We start from the raw sequence: 20513 nt of genomic DNA, 5'->3' as shown, positions 1-20513 counted from the left end.
CACTGGACCACCAGGGAAGTCCCAGGACCGGGGGTCTTATATGCTGTTTACTATTTTGTTTCCCCTGAAACTTTTTGGAAGTGCATGTTACTTTCCGCATCTTATAGCAGGTGACAGCCACTAGGTGGGAGTCCCAGGATTTGAAACTGAAAAGCTCCAAAGCCATGCTCATCCCCTGACCTTGTGATTACACATCTTCTCTTTACTCTTCTACATTTGTGAAATTGAGTTATTTCAACTAGTTGAATCTTGAACGATTCAGATTGTTGCACTTTTATCAGCTAGCTCATTGCTGTTTGTCAGAGCCTTTGGTTTATTCTATCATTTATTTGAAACTTGTTTTTTGAACAGCTCAAAGAAACCTTTAAATAAAGTATGTATTGTGTATCCTTGTTATCGAGGGGATTTTGATATTAACTTTGCCACAGACAATATAAAAGTAAACAGTCAGGCGCAGGGGTGGAGTTTGTTATTTTCTAGACAATCACTAGAAAGTCTGAGGAATGACTAGAGCGCCAGCTAATATGTAGCTATTGTTTCAATAAATTATCAAGAAGTTCTGAGAAGTCTGGGGGCCTTAAGCTCTGAGAGGAGGCCTGACTCTAAGACCCAGCAGGCAGTTCCTCTCTGCACTCATCACACGGGTCATCTCACTGGAGTTTTCATTAGATTCCTATGAAGTATGTTCTTTGGGACCCTAAGTTACTTAGGGTCTGTTTTCTTACTTGTAAAATGGGTTGTGGTGAGAATTAAGCAATTAATTGGAAGCACTGGATTGACTCAGTGCTCGACAAGTAGAGACAGCTCAGATGGCTGGTGGTGGTGGTGGTTATTCTGTCCAGGGACCACATCACGAACTTGAGGCAGGGGAGGGTCCTAAATAAGTCCTTGTTTTCCTTGAACCATTTCATGTTCTTTATCCCTTTCCCTATACTCCCTAGTTAACTCCAATATTAAAAATAACATGAAAACAAAATATATGTACACACTTCAGGCAAAAATGTGTTTTATGTCTTTTTTATGAGTTGGTATCCTATGATGAAAGTAATCACATTTTCCCCTCATGGCCGGGAGCCTCATGTCTCTTGTCTGCTGTCATTGCATCTTGGTTTTAAGGCCCATTAGAAAGCAGCAGGGCCTCAGTACAGTGGATGCTTCTTCCAGTGAATACTTTTCAACTGACAGGTGTCCGGGGGGTTAGCTCAAATACGCACATGTGTGAACCCTTCCCTGCCAGACAAGTTCTTTTTTTTCGGTACGCGGGCCTTTCGCTGTTGTGGCCTCTCCCGTTGCGGAGCACAGGCTCCAGACGCGCAGGCTCAGCGGCCATGGCTCACGGGCCCAGACGCTCCGCGGCATGTGGGTTCTTCCCGGACCGGGCCACAAACCCGCGTCCCCTGCATCGGCAGGCGGACTCTCAACCGCTGCGCCACCAGGGAAGCCCCAGACAAGTATTTTAATTGCCGTCCAAAGAATAAAGTTCTATACGGAAGCTTGGCAAGTTAACCCAATAACAGGTTGGATTCTGACAGATATTTTTTTTTCCTCCTTTGATATTAATAGAGTGATTCCCCCCCCCGCCCCGCCGTCCCTGACAGATTCAATACATAGGAAACTCTTAAGCTCTTAATTTGCAAAACTGAATCGATTAGTTAAGATTGATATCTTTTTGGTAAAAATGCAGTTTGGCATGAATCCCTTATCTAAAACTCAGAAGAGACCGGACCAGATTCCAGTCTGTCCGTGGATCAATTTTAAAAGAATTTTAGTTTGGGTGTTGTAGGTTCCTCAGGAAACTTGGGCTGTTGTCTGCCTGAACCGTTGCAGACGTGGGCGGGGGTTAGGCGGGGAATCATCAGAATTTTCCAGCTTCTACATTGCCCTGGGACATTTAGTTTTCTCCTCAACTCTTTTATTGCAGCTTCCCAGCTGTCAGGTGGCTATATTAGCTTGTAAGTCCTGAAGCAGTTTGTCTTATTTATGTTCCTCTATTTCTCAGGGCTTAACAACTGCCCGAGCTGCTGAGATCCTGGCCCGAGACGGTCCCAACGCCCTCACTCCTCCTCCCACAACCCCCGAGTGGATCAAGTTCTGTCGGCAGCTGTTTGGGGGGTTCTCAATGTTGCTGTGGATTGGAGCAATTCTTTGTTTCTTGGCCTATGGCATCCAAGCTGCTACAGAAGAGGAACCTCAAAATGATAATGTGAGTGCCGTCGTTTCTAATTTGGATTATTAGGTATGCATAAAGTATCCTCTGTCTTTGCCACCTACTTATTTTCAGTTACCACTGGTTACTTGATGGTTTTAAACACTGGGGAAAAGTAGCATCAGCAACGATTGCCTTCAAGGCCCATCCGTTCTTCCTTCTTCGTTTCAAGTTCTCTCCCATCTCCTGCCCTGTGTGTAGATGTTCTTCCAAGCTGGGCCTCTGCCCTGCATGTTGTTTCTGTGAACAAGCAGCTCTGCTCGGGCCCTGGCTCAGGTCTTGCTGCCACTGAGCGGAAGAGCACAGCTTTTAATATTGGAACATTACACATGTCCAGAAATGTTTGGTAGCCGTTCTTCAGAAGTCACAAGTTGTTTTGAAAATATCTTTCTTTAATAAAGCAGGAGAAACTGATTCATGGAGAATATTTCCCAAAGTCTGTCAAGCTAGTGACCAAGCGTCAGTGTGACTCCATTTCTGACACTCTTATACACCGTCTCGCGGAAGATAAACATGAAGACATGAGTTCTGTATTTCTGAAGCCTTGATCTCTGTTAAAAGTCTGGTTTTTACTCAGTCGAAAATTAACTGAATGTTCCCAATTCTTTACCAAGAGCCATGCATCCTAACTTGTTTGTTCTGTCCCAGCTGTATCTTGGTGTGGTGCTGTCTGCCGTCGTCATCATAACTGGGTGTTTCTCCTACTATCAAGAAGCTAAAAGCTCAAAGATCATGGAGTCCTTCAAAAACATGGTTCCTCAGGTACCTGCCGCTTTGTCCTTCCCCATCAGGTGACTTGACAGCCCCAAGAATGTGAGCTGGTGTGAAGTTAAGGTTTTCCAAATATTCAGTGGCTCCATCAGAGAGAGGGGGATGCCTTCTCCCCACACCCAAAACCAGATCTGTTTTTCTTATACCCCAAAAAGTGCGTGTCTTCCCTCTGAATGTACACAGCACGATGGCAACGTGCGGACTGCCTCATAGATAACTCGAGCAAGCTTCTGTAACTTGTATAAGTAGATAGACTGATATCTTTGCTGTACATTCAGATAATTAGGATTACAGATCATTTTGTAATTTTGACACTACCTTCTTGCTGGTATTGGTTTTTATCTGATGGAATGGTGTAAACTGTATTCTCCTTCCAAAAGCAAGCCCTCGTGATTCGAAATGGTGAAAAAATGAGCATAAATGCAGAAGAAGTTGTCGTTGGGGATCTGGTGGAAGTGAAAGGAGGGGATCGAATCCCTGCTGATCTCAGAATCATCTCTGCGAACGGCTGCAAGGTAGGTTTAAACAGAGTCTCCACAGTTCCGGACAGAGTGAGTTGAGTGGGCCAGCAGCCCGGGATGAGGCTCGTGTTGCTCACATGACGCGTCTTACTTTTCTCACGGGCAGGTGGATAACTCCTCACTCACTGGAGAATCAGAACCGCAGACCAGGTCTCCGGATTTCACCAATGAAAACCCCCTGGAGACACGGAACATTGCCTTTTTTTCAACCAACTGCGTTGAAGGTAGACCGTTTTCAAGCACTCTTCAGCACGGCGTGGCATTTATTTTGGGCATTAACAACCACCACCAAAATAAACCCACGGCCACGATTTCTCTTTTTGTCTTATTGGCCCCATTTCTGACCACTTCAGTTAGGCACAGAGCAGAAGCAGTTGACTTGCTGGCAGGAAGACCCAGGAGGCCTCGGGGCTGTTTTTTCCCTCTTCCCTCCACCTCTGCGTGCCTCTTCTGTTGGCAGTGCTAAGCTAGCATGGGGTTCGGAGCCGCTGTCCTGCTAATGGAGAGAAATCCCTTTGCCACAGTCCCTATAGTTTAGAACAGATGGCGTGTACCACCAAGGAGCCGGCCCTTAAAAACATGTGTGTTTCTGTCTCTTTTTTAAACCCTGCCAGGTAATTGTGCAGATTCTGCGGCTTCATTGGTAAAATTTAGTACAATTCCCCCTCCTCCTCCTTTTAAGGTACTGCACGTGGCATTGTCGTGTACACGGGGGATCGCACTGTGATGGGCAGAATCGCCACGCTCGCTTCTGGGCTGGAAGGGGGCCAGACTCCCATTGCCGCGGAAATTGAACATTTTATCCACATCATCACGGGTGTGGCCGTGTTCCTGGGCGTGTCGTTCTTCATCCTTTCTCTGATCCTTGAGTACACCTGGCTTGAGGCCGTCATCTTCCTCATCGGCATCATTGTAGCCAATGTGCCAGAAGGTTTGCTGGCCACCGTCACGGTAAGAGGCTTGGGGAAGGCGATGCTTGCTCGCTCTGACGGCCTGCCTGAGTGTGAGAGTCATCCGCTACCCTTTCCTCAGGGACTGCGGGGGCTGCCGACTTAGGGTTTTTTTGCATGTGTTTGTATGTGGGTTTTCTTCAGAGCCACCTGGTAGGGTTAGACAGTGAAAAGACCTCAGCATGTTTTTATACGGAAGATAGTAACCCAGAAGCATACTTTTTTTTCCCTTGAATTTTATCACATGATCCAGAACAGTGTAGCACAGAAAGGAGAAGAACTTGGGGGTAAGTAGGGAAAACAGACTGGTACATCCTGGATATTTTCACTTTTCTTAATAGTCTGCTTTTTGGAGAGGGGTGGGGGAAGCCCCACGTACACGTTACCATTATTATTTCCTCCAACTTCAGAGGAAGCTTGGAGAGATTTAGTTTTAGGCAAATTTCTCCCATGTTAGGGGGTCGCCAGAGTTAGTATGGAACGGCCGCCTGGTCAAGTTAGAAGTAATCTGGCCCCAACGCTTTAGGTGTGCCTGACCCTGACCGCCAAGCGCATGGCCAGGAAGAACTGCTTAGTGAAGAACCTGGAGGCTGTGGAGACCTTGGGGTCCACGTCCACCATCTGCTCAGACAAAACCGGAACCCTGACCCAGAACCGGATGACAGTGGCCCACATGTGGTTCGACAATCAGATCCACGAGGCCGACACGACGGAGAATCAGAGTGGTAAGACCAGGGCCCGGCCCACACCTGAGCCTACCTGCTTGCTTGCTTTTTATCATTTGGTAAAGAGTCAGGGTTTTAGATGGTTTAGGTTTTTTGTCCTTTGGGGTTTTGTTTGCATGTCAGTACAAACATGGTTGGAAAATGCCTAAAACCTGACTAGTTTTGTTCATTGGGAAATGAGACGTGTCACCTCACATCTCTGTGGGCCCTTAGTACAAAGCCAGTGCATCATTTTCCTCTTTTTGCTTCCACCAGGTGTCTCATTCGACAAGACCTCGGCCACCTGGCTCGCTCTGTCCAGAATTGCAGGGCTTTGTAACAGGGCCGTGTTCCAGGCTAACCAGGAGAACCTGCCTATCCTGAAGGTCGGCTCAGCAGTTCTGTTAAGGTTGCCTTTGAGGTGTGCAGATGCCACCCAGGAACCACCACCTGAGGGTTCTGTTTGAAGAGCACGTGACCTTTGGGGGCTGTAGAGTAATTGGGACACTTGGAATGGTCCATGGGCTGCTTTGCTATGTGTAACTTGAGTTGTGTTGCCTGTAGACCCCAAACACTTTCAGTACCCTGTGGTCAATATAGGTCAGTAAAAGTGGAATATACAGTAAAAACTGGCCAAAGAGGAGTTGGGGGAGGTGGGAGGCAATCTTTACTGGTGAAAAACCTAATTAGTAAAATCCAGCTTTACTCCTCTTTTGAGTTTATGTGATGATCACCTAACCTAGCAGACAGTGAGGGCTACTTTTGTGACTTAAGAATTGCATTTGCATATTAGGATACAGCAGATTCCAGTCAATCCCTTAAGCCATTTGTTTTCTTAAAATAGCTCAGTTATTTCTCTTATCTTATTTGTTCTTAGCTGGCTACTAATGTTGCAGAAATAAGCTAAGCGTACCCGGTGGAATTTGCATGAAATTTGAAATGACTGAGAGATTTTTCTGTGTGGCCCAGTAAAGACTTCGTCCCAGAAAGGTCACGAGCTGCACAAGGTCCTTGCGGACAAGAGGAGCTGCATGGGGCCCTCTGGGCGGCTCCCTCTCCCCAAAGCTGCCTGTGGTGGTTCTGGGTCGAAACTGGGTTGTCGAAGAGAATGTGGCTCCGACGGAACCGAGATGGCTTCTGTTGTGAAGATAGGATTCCTTTATTCTTTAAAGGAGATTCTCTTGGCATTGAATTGATGTTGTTTTGAGGAGGATGTTGTTGATCTTGGGATAAAACTTGAGATGCCAGCTTCATCGTTTTTCTTACTTCAAAGTGGAAATTTTCTAGTCTTTGAGCACAGGGACTCATAAATATCCAGTCTTGCTCATTTAAAAGCTCCAGAAAGGTAGCATGAGATGTTATTTCTAAGTTATTTCAGGGGGATAATGCCATTAGTGGCATTATCAAAAAAAAAAAAAAAAAAAGGCATGCAGCCCTATTCTGCTTTAGTAACTGGCCTTTATTAAAGTGATCCCACTTATTTCATGCTTCTTACCAAACTTCACCAGATTTCTCGTTAAACAGGGCTACTATATTTGTAAGTGAGCATAAACTTGCTATTTGCACGTGCGGCCTGGCATGCCAGAGTTCTAAAATGTTTATCTGTGTAGAAGTTTGCTGTAGCCAAAAATGTTTTTAGTATGTCAAAACATAAGTGTTACAGTGTATCACACAAAATATATGTGTTACCGAACATGTACGCATTAACTAAAATGGTGGCTGATTACATTACCGTTGGAGCTAATAATAGCTTTCAGTTCGTATCGTTCAGGCCCAGACAATCCTGCACAATTGAATTAGTTTAGAATGTGAAGTCCTGTTTTGCCCTTGACACAGACAGCTTGCCCGCCGTCCTGAGAACCCAAGGCGTTTTCTTTTTTAAATTGCAGGGCAGTGAAGGGTACCGTAAATATTTACATTCTCACTCTGTATTTTCAGATTCATAACTAGAAATAGGTGGCTGGGAATGGTTGGCTTTGAGACTTCTCAGCAGGCCCAGGGAAGGTAAAAAAAAGGCCGGAGTAGGCTGGAAGAGTGTGTTGTGCTTCTCCCAAGCGTAGGTGACACCTTCTTGCGCCGGTTTGGGGGGGGCCTCTGGGTGGGGTGGGAGGCCAGGAGGCTGGCAAGGAGGAGGTTGGAGTTTAGGGGCTATGACGCCGTGGTCACTCGCCACAACTGTGCTCCTCCTTGCCAGCTCCCCTCTCCTCCTGACGGGTGGGAAGACATTCTGAGTCTTCTCTGGCTTTCAGGGATGCCTGGGTAGAGCGCTTTCAGGGTGACTAACAGAGGCGTCTCTGTTCACAGCGGGCTGTTGCAGGCGACGCGTCCGAGTCCGCGCTCCTGAAGTGCATTGAGCTGTGCTGCGGTTCTGTGAAGGAGATGAGAGAGAGATACACCAAGATCGTTGAGATACCCTTCAACTCCACCAACAAGTACCAGGTCTGAGGGTCTGGGGAGCTTGTGGGGGGCCCGAGGGGACAGACGAGAAGGACATACGCTGGAAAAAGATCCATCATCCCTTTTGGAATTTTCCACGCTGAACTGCTTTCTAGAAACGAATGAGTCACAGCCTTTATGAATGCTTTAACTTTACATCTTACCCTGACTCCTCCGTATAGAAAATCCTAATCTATTTGAGTATTAGTAGGATAAATGAAGCCTCTTCTAATACGTCGTCCGGGCCCTTTTGAATTCTCACTTGTCGCTTGGAGTGGGTGTGGGCGTTTGGAGAGGGGCTGGGTGGGGCTGCAGGTGCACACACGTGTGCCAGTCCCTTTTCTGAATTTTCTTCGGAAAAATCGTGTACATGAACACGTGTCAGGGATGTATGAGCACCTCGCCACGTTTGTTTCTTCTGTAGCATTCAAAGTGTGTTACAAGGTGCGAGACACTTCAAAGTTCAGAAATAGGGCATCTTGGATATTTTTGAAAACAACTACTAGGGACTTACCTGGTGGTCCAGTGGTTAGGACTCCACCCTTTCACTAACAGGGGCCTGGGTTCCATCCCTGGTCGGGGAACTAAGATCCCACAAGCTGCGCGACGCGGCCAAAAAAAGAAAAAAATTCCCTCCCTGGGCTGTCCGGCCCAGCCGTCCATCGTTTGCATCTCCACCATCCTTCACAGTTGTCCATCCACAAGAACCCCAACACAGCTGAGCCCCGGCACCTGCTGGTGATGAAAGGTGCCCCGGAAAGGATCCTGGACCGCTGCAGCTCCATCCTCATCCACGGCAAGGAGCAGCCCCTGGACGAGGAGCTGAAGGACGCCTTTCAGAACGCCTACCTGGAGCTGGGTGGTCTTGGAGAGCGCGTCCTGGGTATGCAGATAGCCTGGCAACAGGGCCGCAAACAAGTCTGGGAGACGATTGCAAGTTACTGGGTTAACTTCTGTTTCTCGTTAACTTCCCTTTACTTGCCCCCTATTGTTTTGAAAACAATAAGCGCTGGAGACACTGGGCAGCAAAATGCTGCTGGTTTGCTTCTGACTCGGACTTTGACCTTTGGTCTCGTGCTGGTCAGTTCTGTTTGCTCAAAAAAACAGGGGAAAAGAGTTTTATGATCTGGCTTTTGTTGCTGTGCCCGTGATCTGTAAACTTAACGAAATGAAAAGGAATTCCCTAGGGCATCTAGAATAAAGCCACTTCCGGACTGCCACGGAATGGCTGTGAATTTACACGGGCACTTGTGCCGCCAGCGCATAAATTAGATGAACGGTAAACTCGGGGCCCAGGATGCCACCTGTCCTTCCTGCTCTGTCAGCCACCTCGGATTAGAAGTACATTCACCCACTGTGTCATTGAGAAAGTGGCCTTTATAATCTTGTAGGTTGACAGATAAAAATTCATATTGATATAATTCTTCTGTTCTTAGTTTGGGTAACTTAGCACTGGTCCCTTACTCATGTTCTTACCTGCTCTCGTCTAACTTGAGGTGTCTTAAGTCTCTATCCAACTGAAGGGTCGCTCTTAAGTGGTTTTTGTTTCTGCACCTCCCACCCCAGAGTAGAAGCAGCCTCTCTTATATGAACGCCACTTGATACCACTTTAAAGTACACTGTAACCTTCACACAACATCGAAAGAAATATCCTGAATATCATGATTCTTGTGTGAACAGTAATACTAGATATAAACCCCTTGGGCAGAACGTGTCTGATCTGCATTTATCCTCAAAGAAGCTGGCACGATGGCCCACGTGGGTGCTCAGCGGTATACTTTGGTTAGATGAACAGTGAGCAGAGATGTGGCCTTGATTTTTCCCAGAGACCGAAGTGGAGACAAATAATGACATGACGTGCCACGTCTCAGTAACTGAGTGGGCAGGTCTAGGAGCCGGAAACCCTGGTGCCAGAGTCAGTCTGCTCTACATTGAACAAAGCCTCTTCCTCTGAGGCTTAGTGATGGAGTCTGTCTTTTGCACAGTTTTTCTTCTAGGCATTCTGTGTCATTCATAAACGATCGATAAAACTCACTTGGTTATAAAAGTAGACTTTAAAAAACCTTCCAAACTAAGTGAATAATAAGCCGCTGTCCTGCTGCTGCCTCTGCCACTAGAAGTCCTCACAGGCTCCCTGCCCTCCTGCAGGTTTCTGCCACCTTTCCCTGCCAGATGAACAGTTTCCCGAAGGCTTCCAGTTTGACACCGATGATGTGAATTTCCCTGTTGATAATCTCTGCTTCGTGGGGCTCATCTCCATGATCGACCCACCACGGGCTGCCGTCCCTGATGCCGTGGGCAAATGTCGAAGTGCTGGAATTAAGGTAATGCCCCGCCCCCCTTTTTGGCATCACCTCTCAGCAGCTCGGGGCACCCTACTTAGTGATGTTGCCTTGTGGGGTCCATGTGGCAGCTGGTGTTTCTCACCTGGAGTATCAATTTCTCATCTCCAAAGCTTTTTAGTTACCACCAGAGAAGACCAAGTGGTATTAAAATGTTGGTGTAAACTGCAGAAGAGGGATTAAAAAAAAAAAAATTTAGCTTTTTAAGGGAAATGTAATGTAGCAAATTAAAAAGAGCAGAAGACTTGGTAAGTTTTTTTTTTTTAATAAAATAAATTTATTTTAAAAGTAGTATGGTTTAACATATTCAACAAAGTTACATAGGCACTTTTTTTTTTCTTTAACATCTTTATTGGAGTATAATTGCTTAACAGTGTTGTGTTAGTTTTTGCTGTATAACAAAGTGAATCAGCTATACATATACATATATCCCCATATCCCCTCCCTCTTGCATCTCCCTCCCACCCTCCCTATCCCACCCCTCTAGGTGGTCACAAAGCACCGAGCTGATCTCCCTGTGCTATGCGGCCGCTTCCCACTAGCTGTCTGTTTTACGTTTGGTAGTGTATATATGTCCATGCCACTCTCTCACTTCGTCTCAGCCTACCCTTCCCCCTCCCCGTGTCCTCAAGTCCATTCTCTATGTCTGTGTCTTTATTCCCGTCCTGCCCCTAGGTTCTGAAGAACCTTTTTTTTAGATTCCATATATATGTGTTAGCATATGGTATTTGTTTTTCTCTTTCTGACTTACTTCATTCTGTATGACAGTCTCTAGGTCCATCCACCTCACTATAAATAACTGAATTTCGTTTCTTTTCATGGCTGAGTAATATTCCATTGTGTATATGTGCCACATCTTCTTTATCCGTTCATCTGTCGATGGACACTTAGGTTGCTTCCATGTCCCGGCTATTGTAAATAGAGCTGCAGTGAACACTGTGGTACATGACTCTTTTTGAATTATGGTTTTCTCAGGGTATATGCCCAGTAATGGGATTGCTGGGTCGTATGGTAGTTCTGTTTGTAGTTTTTTAAGGAACCTCCACACTGTTCTCCATAGTGGCTGTATCAATTTACATTCCCACCAGCAGTGCAAGAGGGTTCCGCTTTTCTCCACACCCTCTCCAGCATTTATCGTTTGTAGACTTTTTTTTTTTTTTGCGATACGCGGGCCTCTCACTGTTGTGGCCTCTCCCATTACGGAGCACAGGCTCCGGACGTGCAGGCTCAGCGGCCATGGCTCACGGGCCCAGCCGCTCCGCGGCATGTGGGATCTTCCCAGACCGGGGCACGAACCCACGTCCCCTGCATCGGCAGGCGGACTCTCAACCACTGCGCCACCAGGGAAGCCCCTGTTTGTAGACTTTTTGATGATGGCCATTCTGACCGGTGTGAGGTGATACCTCATTGTAGTTTTGATTTGCATGTCTCTAATGATTAGTGATGTTGCTCATCCTTTCATGTGTTTGTTGGCAGTCTGTATGTCTTCTTTGGAGAAATGTCTATTTAGGTCTTCTGCCCATTTTTGGATTGGGTTGTTTGTTTTTTTGATATCGAGCTGCATGAGCTGCCTGTATATTTTGGAGATTAATCCTCTGTCAGTTGCTTCGTTTGCAAATATTTTCTCCCATTCTGAGAGTTGTCTTTTCGTCTTGCTTACGATTTCCTTTGCTGTGCAAAAGCTTTTTAAGTTTTATTAGGTCCCATTTGTTTATTTTTGTTTTTATTTCCATTTCTTTAAGAGGTGGGTCAAAAAGGATCTTGCTGTGATTTATGTCATAGAGTGTTATTTTGAAATATTTGCCTTGTTCTAAATTAATACACTTCATGCAGTGAATGGCATGTGTTGTGTGTTTTCAGTTAACTGGTTTTGGAAGGAATGTTTGGTGTACTCTGTATTGGTCTTAAGTTGCAGAGTATTGTTCAGGTGCGCTGATACAGCGTGGTTCAGTGTAGTTCGTGTGGTCTGTCTTGTTGCTGGCTGTTTGATTCTCCGCCTTCTCATTCTCATGAGTACTACTGCCCTGAAAACTTTGTAAAAATTATCCTCCTACCACCTCGACTGTATTCTAGATATAATCTGCGGTCAGAAAGAGCAGTGACTGATTTGAATTCTTGTTACTTACTGCTTTCCCTCCAGATTGGGCCAGTTTCAGAATGCTGACCCTTTACTCACCAGCATCAGATGTTTATCGTTTTTTTTTGTTGTTGTTGGTTTCAGTAAATTTGAGTATTTTTCTGTGATGGTGTAAAAGGACAAAGATACTGTTTACTCTGTGTGATTGTGCGCCAAGATGAAAGCTGGGTATTGCTTTGTGTCTTCTGTGAACTCACGTCTATATTTCGGGCTAGTTCGTGTTTATCGGTTTTATATTTGCATTTCTTTCCCTTTGATATTACAAGCCGAATCATCCTTGACATTTATTCTTGCGTACTCGTAAGACTTCTCAAGGTCATTTGCTAGGCAGCTGCGTTCAATAAATCGTCCTCTTCCTTGTCACAGGTCATCATGGTCACCGGAGACCATCCAATCACAGCCAAAGCCATTGCCAAAGGTGTGGGCATAATCTCGGAAGGAAACGAGACTGTAGAAGACATCGCTGCCCGCCTCAACATTCCAGTGAGCCAGGTGAACCCCAGGTAAGGCAGGAAGGTCGGACCCCTGTTGCCTTGAACGTGCAGGTGCTGGAAGTTGGGCATCTTCAGCTTGGTTCTACACAGTTTTCTTCTAGGCTTGCTCTGGGTTAGGGACGCCCCTCCAGTGCCAGAAAACAGCCTTGTTCCTAGGGAGGGTTTTCAATAAGAGCGGTCACCATAAGCAACACTTAGATGGTGCCTGCCGTTCTAAGCACTTGCTGCGGTACCTGTGAAGGTGGGTGATACTCCCACCTTGCGGAGCAGGGAGGCTGAGGCCGAGTCACGCAGTACACTCGGCAGTCTAGCTTCTGAGTTCACACTGTTAACCACTGCGCATATGGCCCTGCACCCAGCACCTTGTCATTTTCAGGTCCACACTAACAAAATAAAATGGGCAAGGCACCATTGTCCAGGTAGCTCAGGCCAGAAAGGGAGATTTTGGTAATAAAGTAGAATAGATAACTTGAGACAACTTTGTTTTTAATGTTTTGTTCAGGTTTAGGGCCGCCCCCCACTCACCCCCAGCCAAACCCTACTTTGGGTTTGGTTTTCCGTCAGCTCTGTCACCGCCTAAAACTTAGTTATGTTATTTCAATGCGTCTTATAAAGATGGGGAAAGGAAGATGAGAGGCAGGCCTGCCCAGTGATTATTGTGAGTCTTGAATGAGATAATATATATGAAAATGCTTTGTAACCTGTAAAACACTGCACAGATAATACACAATGGGGACAGTTCCCTCTGGCTTCGTGGTGTTTACGAAGTGTTCTGCGTAGTGTGGCAACATTCCTTCTTGGGGATGAGCACCGTGCTGGTGACGTGACAGGTGACTTGTCTTTCGGGCCTAATGGTAGGGATGCCAAGGCCTGCGTGGTACATGGGAGTGATCTGAAGGACATGACTTCCGAGCAGCTGGATGACATTCTGAAGTACCACACGGAGATCGTGTTTGCCAGGACCTCTCCGCAGCAGAAGCTCATCATTGTGGAAGGCTGCCAGAGACAGGTCAGCGCACAGCCGGGGCCGGGCTCTTTCAGGCGCCACTGACCTCGGTGAAGGCAGTTCCAGTAAAAACAAAAAACAAAGCAACAGTGGTGGAAACATGAGCCAGTTTCTCTCAGTCTCGGTATACACGTGCCAGTGAGACACTCCAGGCATAGAGAGAAGGGTGGTGACTGGCTCACGGCTCAGCTGAGACAGGGACTCCACTGCACAGGTCTTCGCTGTGGCCCACGGCCAGAGCTTCGGCACTCGCCTGGAGTAGCAGAGCAGGGTCCTAATGTGTACACTGGAGATGTGACTGTCCAGGAGACTCGCATCCCAGACCTGGGAAAGACCTGGGGGTGGGGGTGGGGGGGCTTTCCAAAGCGCCACTCACCCAAGTCATGACTTGGAGTAGCCCTTGTGAACAAGGTAAGGGACACATCTGCTGTCACTCCTGGACTCTGGCTGTGTGCATTCCTGGCTGAGACGGTTCCGCGTCTCTGTAGAGTCTCAGTGGGAAAGGAGCTGTGTCTGTCTTGAGAGGCGACTGGAGGCTGCACCTCCCTTATACCCATCGCTAGACTACACGATTCCTAACCCGCATCCCTCCTTTTTCCGGCAGGGCGCCATTGTGGCTGTAACTGGCGACGGTGTCAATGACTCTCCGGCTTTGAAGAAGGCTGACATTGGGGTTGCCATGGGGATTGCTGGCTCAGATGTGTCCAAGCAAGCTGCCGACATGATTCTCCTGGATGACAACTTTGCCTCAATTGTGACTGGAGTAGAGGAAGGTGAGAGTGCTGCGTGTAAAGCGACCACCAAAACCTCACCCAGATGCTGCCGAGCCGTGTCCGTGTCTGTGCGCTTAAGGGGTGTGTGCAGGGTCTGGTCCCTCCCATTAAGCTCTACGGTAAAAACAGTCTTCTGCTTTCGTAGGTCGTCTGATTTTTGATAACTTGAAGAAATCCATTGCCTACACCCTCACCAGTAACATTCCAGAGATCACCCCCTTCCTGATATTTATTATTGCCAACATTCCACTACCCCTGGGGACTGTCACCATCCTCTGCATCGACTTGGGAACAGACATGGTGAGTGACTGTCGCGGCTTCCACACATCATAGTGTTAAGGTGTGGCATTAGCATTCACCGCTGTGCCCTCTGGGTCCCCGTGGCCACTGTAAGGAAAAGAAATTCTCGGTAGTGACATTTCCAACGTGTGGCAGCCTCAGCATCAAAGACTGAGTGTTATCATTCCTCAAGACGGCTGACAACATCTATTTATCAGATAGAAATCTTCCCTTTTGTATAATTTTGCCCCCCCGTTTTTTTTTTTTTTAAAGTGGGACTCGTAATATCTCATGTTATGAAAAACTTTTTTTTTTTTTTTTTGCGGTACGCGGGCCTCTCACTGTTGTGGCCTCTCCTGTTGTGGAGCACGGGCTCCGGACGCGCAGACTCAGCGGCCATGGCTCACGGGCCCAGCCGCTCTGCGGCACGTGGGATCTTCCCGGACCGGGGCACGAACCCGTGTCTACCCCGCATCGGCAGGCGGACTCTCAACCACTGCGCCACCAGGGAAGCCCATGAAAAACATTTTTTAAAGGGAGGGCAAGAATTTTAAAACAAAAGGTTCACAACATCAGCTTGCTGGTTTCTGATCGTTTTAAATCCCTTCTCGCCCCTCCTCCCCAGGTTCCTGCCATCTCCCTGGCTTACGAGCAGGCTGAGAGCGACATCATGAAGAGACAGCCCAGAAACCCCCAAACGGACAAACTCGTGAACGAGCGGTTGATCAGCATGGCCTACGGACAGATTGGTGAGCCGGTGGATTTAAAGTATCATAGGGGTGGTGTCTGCCTTCTGAGACTGCAAGTGTTGGGTGACTTTCAAATCTAGGATGAGCCATGACCTAGGGTGAGACTGGGGATTTTTTTTTAGATTCCTTTCCAAGTGAGAATAAATCTTTTGCTGTCTGCCAAGAACCCATAGTTCTCTAGACTGGGCACCTGCGACTGAGCTCATCTGCCCTAGGACTGAGGATGCCCCTGCTCACAGAGCCTTTCCAGTGCCAGGCACAGTTCCTGGGAGCTGCACTATTAACTCAAAGGCGGCTTTTCCTGGGGAAGCCTAGTATCTGTCACTCATTTGACTCTGCAAACGCTAACTCACTGTCCAGAGTTTGCAGGTTTGGCTAATAGGTCACTGCCAAGTGGCTACTCCGCACACCCACTCTCCCCACCCCCAGTGCTTGATTTCTGTTCCACCAGTGGCGCATGACCAGCTAACAGGTGGTCTAGGCGGTGGGCAGTGAAAATACCCTTTGATCCTAAATCCTCTGCCTTTAGGAAAACTTGGTGAAGCCACCATTAGCAACTTGTTCTTCTGGAGTCATGGGTTACATCACTGCGAACACTCGGGTAAAATGGGACAGATTAGTACATTATGGAAACGTGGAAAAGATTGATTTGACAGTTGCTGACAACAAAGTAATTGGCTGATGGCCAGAAAGACCTAATTTTGAGCCGAAGGAAGACTGTGTCCAGAGCGTGGGATGAAATCCCACCCCAGGAAGTTGAGGGCATAGTGATTGGATTGGGTCCTGGGGAGAACGACCCTGAAAGTGGGGGAGGAGGAAGATTAGGTCAGAAAGTGCCGCTTTCATGATCTCCACAGCGGCTGGGAAAAAGGCGGTGTGCAAACGTGTTGAGACATGGGAGGGAAAGTCATAATGTTTCAGAAATTAAAATGTAGGGAAATGGATTTTTACCCCCAAGGGTTGTGCCCTTATAGAAGCAGATGATCGAGTAATAGAGACGGGTGTTGAAGAGCAAGGCCCGGGTACCATCTTTTAAGCTCTAAAAAGTGACTCATAGTGGAGCAGGTGTGAGCAAAGAGTGTGTCCCGGGTCGTCCGTCCCACCGGTCATAGCCTGTGAGTAACCAAGACCTTCCTCCAGGCCCTGGCATTCAAGTTGTCTTTCCAACCTCTCAGGTATGATCCAGGCCCTGGGGGGCTTCTTCACTTACTTTGTGATTATGGCTGAGAACGGCTTCCTCCCGACTCACCTGCTGGGCGTCCGAGTAGACTGGGATGACCGCTGGATCAACGACGTGGAAGATAGCTACGGGCAGCAGTGGGTGAGTGAGGGCTGCCCGCCTGACCAGTGCTGGACGGAGCTCCTCCAGCCCCACGGGGTGGGGCCACATGGCCTCCGGACACGCATGCTCATCTGTCTGCCTTATGCATTTCAGACCTACGAACAGAGGAAGATCGTGGAGTTCACCTGCCACACCGCCTTCTTTGTCAGCATCGTGGTGGTGCAGTGGGCCGACTTGGTCATCTGCAAGACCAGGAGGAATTCTGTCTTCCAGCAGGGGATGAAGTGAGTAGGGCACGGTTAGGGGGTTCTGGCTCAAAGAAGGGGTCTGGTGACATCTAAACCCTTTGCCAAAAGCCCAGCACCTGACACCCAGGGCAGAGTTTCTGGAAACTTATTGTGGAGCAAATTGGGGAAGCAGAATGTTTTCTAGGTTTTTTCATCTGACCTCAGTCAGGTTCCTAAGTACAACTAATAATACATAAAGACATCGACCTGCCGTTTGACACGTATCACTAGAAGATAGATACACTTCTGTTTGTGTTTTTTAACTTTTCCCCACGCCTTGTTTTTTTAGGAACAAGATCTTAATATTTGGCCTCTTCGAAGAGACGGCCCTTGCTGCTTTCCTTTCCTACTGCCCTGGAATGGGTGTTGCGCTGAGGATGTATCCCCTCAAGTAAGTCCATCCTCTTCTAGCTCCAGAAGGTGGGAAATAGTAAGTAAGTGTGGCTTTTCCTCTCATGACACACGTTAGTAACTGTTATTTTGGGGACTCTTGGGTGATGTGTACAAGAGTTCCTCTGGATTGGAAAATGAGGAAAGGCTGACTCAGTAATGCAGACCAGCAAATCCCCAGACTGTGCTTAGGATTTGCTGTCACTAGGGCCAGCCGGGCTCTGGCCCTTGGGCTTGCTCACCAGCCAACTGCACTGAGCGCTCAGGTCCCCCCATGGCCACAGCCCCGTCGTCTTGAGGCCAGTGGGGGATATGCTGGAGTTTGGGGACACAGGTTCCAGTCTTGATTGGCCCACCCAGTCACTGCGTCGCCTGGCAAGTCCCTCACCTCTGTGGGCCTCTGACTCTTCTGCTCTCGAAGGACAATGGTGGAGCAGATCCGAGGTCCTTTTACTTTACAGTCGAGCACGGGTAGTGTTAGGAGATCATGGGTGGAGGATCGGAGGAGACTGACCACTAGTCTTTGGCCAGAACCAGACTGGCCTTAAACATGGTGAATGACTGCACTTTTGATACACCTGACTTTTCACATACAGGATTTGCCACAAACTCCAGTAGTGTTTTGAAGCATTGAGTGCGTTTGTGGTGTCTGCCAGCTGGTTAAGGTTAGGCAGCTACAACCTATTAAAATATGCTAAACCACAGAAAATGGGACCCTACGAGTCAAGCTTTTGATCTAAACATCAGTCTTCCCATGCTCGCTCAGACCCATAGGGACTCTCGACTGGCCTGTTGCCCTTCACCTCCTCTCACTGATCTCATCCCAAAAGTAACCAAACCCTGTTGGCTTCCCTGACTGCCTATCTGTGGTGCAAGGGGAGCCTGGCATCCAGGGTCTTGTTACTGTGCCAGCCTGTCTTCCTAGCCTTATACCCATCCAGGCTTATGTTAGGTGAATTCAGTACTTCTCTTCTGCCTACATATTTGGGAAGGCTGTTCCCTTCTCACCCCATCAATCCCAATCGTTCTTCAAGGTTGGTTTTCTCAGGGCTTGTCCCCATGTGATCTCACCCTCCTGGGCATGTGCAGCAGCAGCCCTCCTTTGCCATTATTGTCACTTCTGCTCGCATAGATTGTTATTTTCAGAGCGTGGACCACGACATCTGTTTTGACTTTGTGTCTCCAGCCCCCTGTACAGAGCTGGCACAAAACAGGGGCAAGTCTTATCCAAGGTGAATCCTGTCATCTTAGGCCATTGTTTGTTAAGAGGAGGCCAGGAGGATCAGAGCTCTCTAAAAGGCCCAAGTGGAAAATCTCAGCCTACAACGGGCTGGTGGTGCCTCGGGGCATCTTTTGCTATGTCCCAATAGGTTCTACCCAGTGTGGAAGGTGGCTTAGTTACAAGGGTCCCCAAGTCAAACGAGGTCATCTTCTAGCATGTGGAGGACACACGGGACAGGAAGAGGAGGAGGAGATGCCAGAGCTCTGCCTTGGGACAGTCTTCCTCCAGTGGTTGCTGCGGGAAGCTGGTAGGCAAGAAAGCGTCAGCCTCCTTTGGAGGCCGCCTGGGGAGCCTGTTTCCAGGCTGGGGGCTGTGGCAGCAGCCCCTGGGCCCCCAAAGGCCTCGGATCTCTGCTAGGGTTCAGCTTCTCGTTCCCCAGGTCTGGGACTCAGCGCACTCCTGACTGCCCCACTGTCAGAGACTACATTCGGGGGATGGTTCAGCTGGTTGTGACCCACACCGGCAGTTCTTTATCCTCAGGTGCCAGGACATCAGACAGATAAACTTGAGCGAGCTTCTTAAATACTTTAGAAACGGAAGAAAGAAAATGTCCAGTTGCTCTGGAATCGTCAACAACAAAAAAATCTAAGCTGACCTACAAACCAGTTCTCATGGAAAACCCAACTGAAGGTGGCAGTCCGCTTTCTTCTGCCGCTCCAGGCCCTGAGCGCGCAGCAGCGGGCTGTTTTCATCATGTGTTCTGCGTCCGTGCTCGGCCGGCTACCCATGACTGTACTTGGCTCCTCCTTTCAGGCTGATTAGTTCATGATCACTATGCTGACGTGCGGTTTCTTTTTCCTTTGAGTTGCGCGTACACGTATAAATTGTCACTTGCTTCTACTTCCAGACCTACCTGGTGGTTCTGTGCCTTCCCCTACTCTCTTCTCATCTTCGTGTATGACGAAGTCCGAAAGCTCATCATCAGGCGACGCCCTGGCGGTAAGAACAGGCATTTGTAGTTGGGGGTGCGGGCTGCGGAGGGGTGCCTGTGGGGCCGCTGGCTTTTGCTCTGTTTCCTTTGAAGTGTTTGGGCTCCTCCACAGTCAGTCTGCTTGGCTAAGTCCATTGGAAGCCAACTGTAAAGTGACTTGAGTCACAGCCCATCTTCAGAATGGAGATCTCAGTTGAGGTTTCAGAACTGACCAAATACAAACCGAATAGGATGCAGTGGAAACGTGGTCAGAAATCGAAACCATCTTTCCAATTAACACATTACTCTTAAAAGCAGTTAAATAAATACAGTTGAGGGCCCAGATTGAATTTGGGTCAAACACCCCACCCCGCCATTGGCTTTGTTCCCCTGAGGTCCATTCTTTCTGTCTTTCCCTCTGCCCCCTCCCGAGGAGGAAGACTCACTGTCGCTTATCTCTCTCTCTTTCTGTGGCCTCCCCCAGGCTGGGTAGAGAAGGAGACCTACTACTAGACCCCCTCCTGCACGCCGGGGAGCATCACGCCACACACTCTGCACCCACCACCCACCCCCTCTTTGTGTACTTCAGTCTCGGAATTCGGAATTCTACCCTGGTAGGAAAGCACCGAAGCATGTGGGGGAAGAAGCGAGATGTCCCGGAATGAAGCATGTAGCTATATGGGGGGGAGGGGGGAGGGCTGCCCGAGAAACATCCGTCTGTGGGAACAACATCGGGGAAGGTTTTTATGTGCCTTGTTGTTTTTGTAAAAAGGAAAACTCGGAAAGACTGAAAGAATACATTTTATATCTGGATTTTTACAAATAAAGATGGCTATTATAATGGAATTGGTCTCATGCCCTCATCACTTCCATGGTCCAGATTGTCTTATGTGATCGGTCTGGAGCCGTGGTTCCCAGCACACGAGTCCCTGGCCAGGGGCTTCATCGGCATCATTGGAACTTGTTAGCACAGCGAAGCCGGGGCCACTGAACC

General features: G+C 48.1%; 1 protein-coding gene across 1 annotated transcript in view; it reads left to right on the top strand.

Moving 5' to 3' along the window:
• The window catches only part of ATP1A1 (ATPase Na+/K+ transporting subunit alpha 1), a 33198-nt gene extending 13014 nt beyond the window's left edge, over positions 1-20184 (top strand). The window contains exons 4-23 of the mRNA XM_030869154.3: positions 2000-2203; positions 2855-2968; positions 3358-3492; positions 3605-3722; positions 4181-4449; positions 4975-5173; positions 5429-5538; positions 7457-7591; positions 8279-8471; positions 9737-9912; positions 12434-12570; positions 13420-13570; positions 14172-14340; positions 14486-14640; positions 15245-15368; positions 16544-16689; positions 16804-16934; positions 17227-17328; positions 19457-19548; positions 20004-20184. Coding sequence (XP_030725014.1) covers positions 2000-2203; positions 2855-2968; positions 3358-3492; positions 3605-3722; positions 4181-4449; positions 4975-5173; positions 5429-5538; positions 7457-7591; positions 8279-8471; positions 9737-9912; positions 12434-12570; positions 13420-13570; positions 14172-14340; positions 14486-14640; positions 15245-15368; positions 16544-16689; positions 16804-16934; positions 17227-17328; positions 19457-19548; positions 20004-20032 — 2889 coding nt within the window. The 3' untranslated portion in view covers positions 20033-20184. The remainder of the gene's footprint in view (positions 1-1999; positions 2204-2854; positions 2969-3357; positions 3493-3604; positions 3723-4180; positions 4450-4974; positions 5174-5428; positions 5539-7456; positions 7592-8278; positions 8472-9736; positions 9913-12433; positions 12571-13419; positions 13571-14171; positions 14341-14485; positions 14641-15244; positions 15369-16543; positions 16690-16803; positions 16935-17226; positions 17329-19456; positions 19549-20003) is intronic.
• Positions 20185-20513: the final 329 nt, after the last annotated feature.

The sequence above is a fragment of the Globicephala melas genome, chromosome 1 (genome assembly GCF_963455315.2).
Source record: "Globicephala melas chromosome 1, mGloMel1.2, whole genome shotgun sequence".
NCBI lineage: Eukaryota > Metazoa > Chordata > Mammalia > Artiodactyla > Delphinidae > Globicephala > Globicephala melas.
Note: the sequence above shows the minus strand (reverse complement) of the source record. Positions and strands in the feature narration are given on the sequence as shown.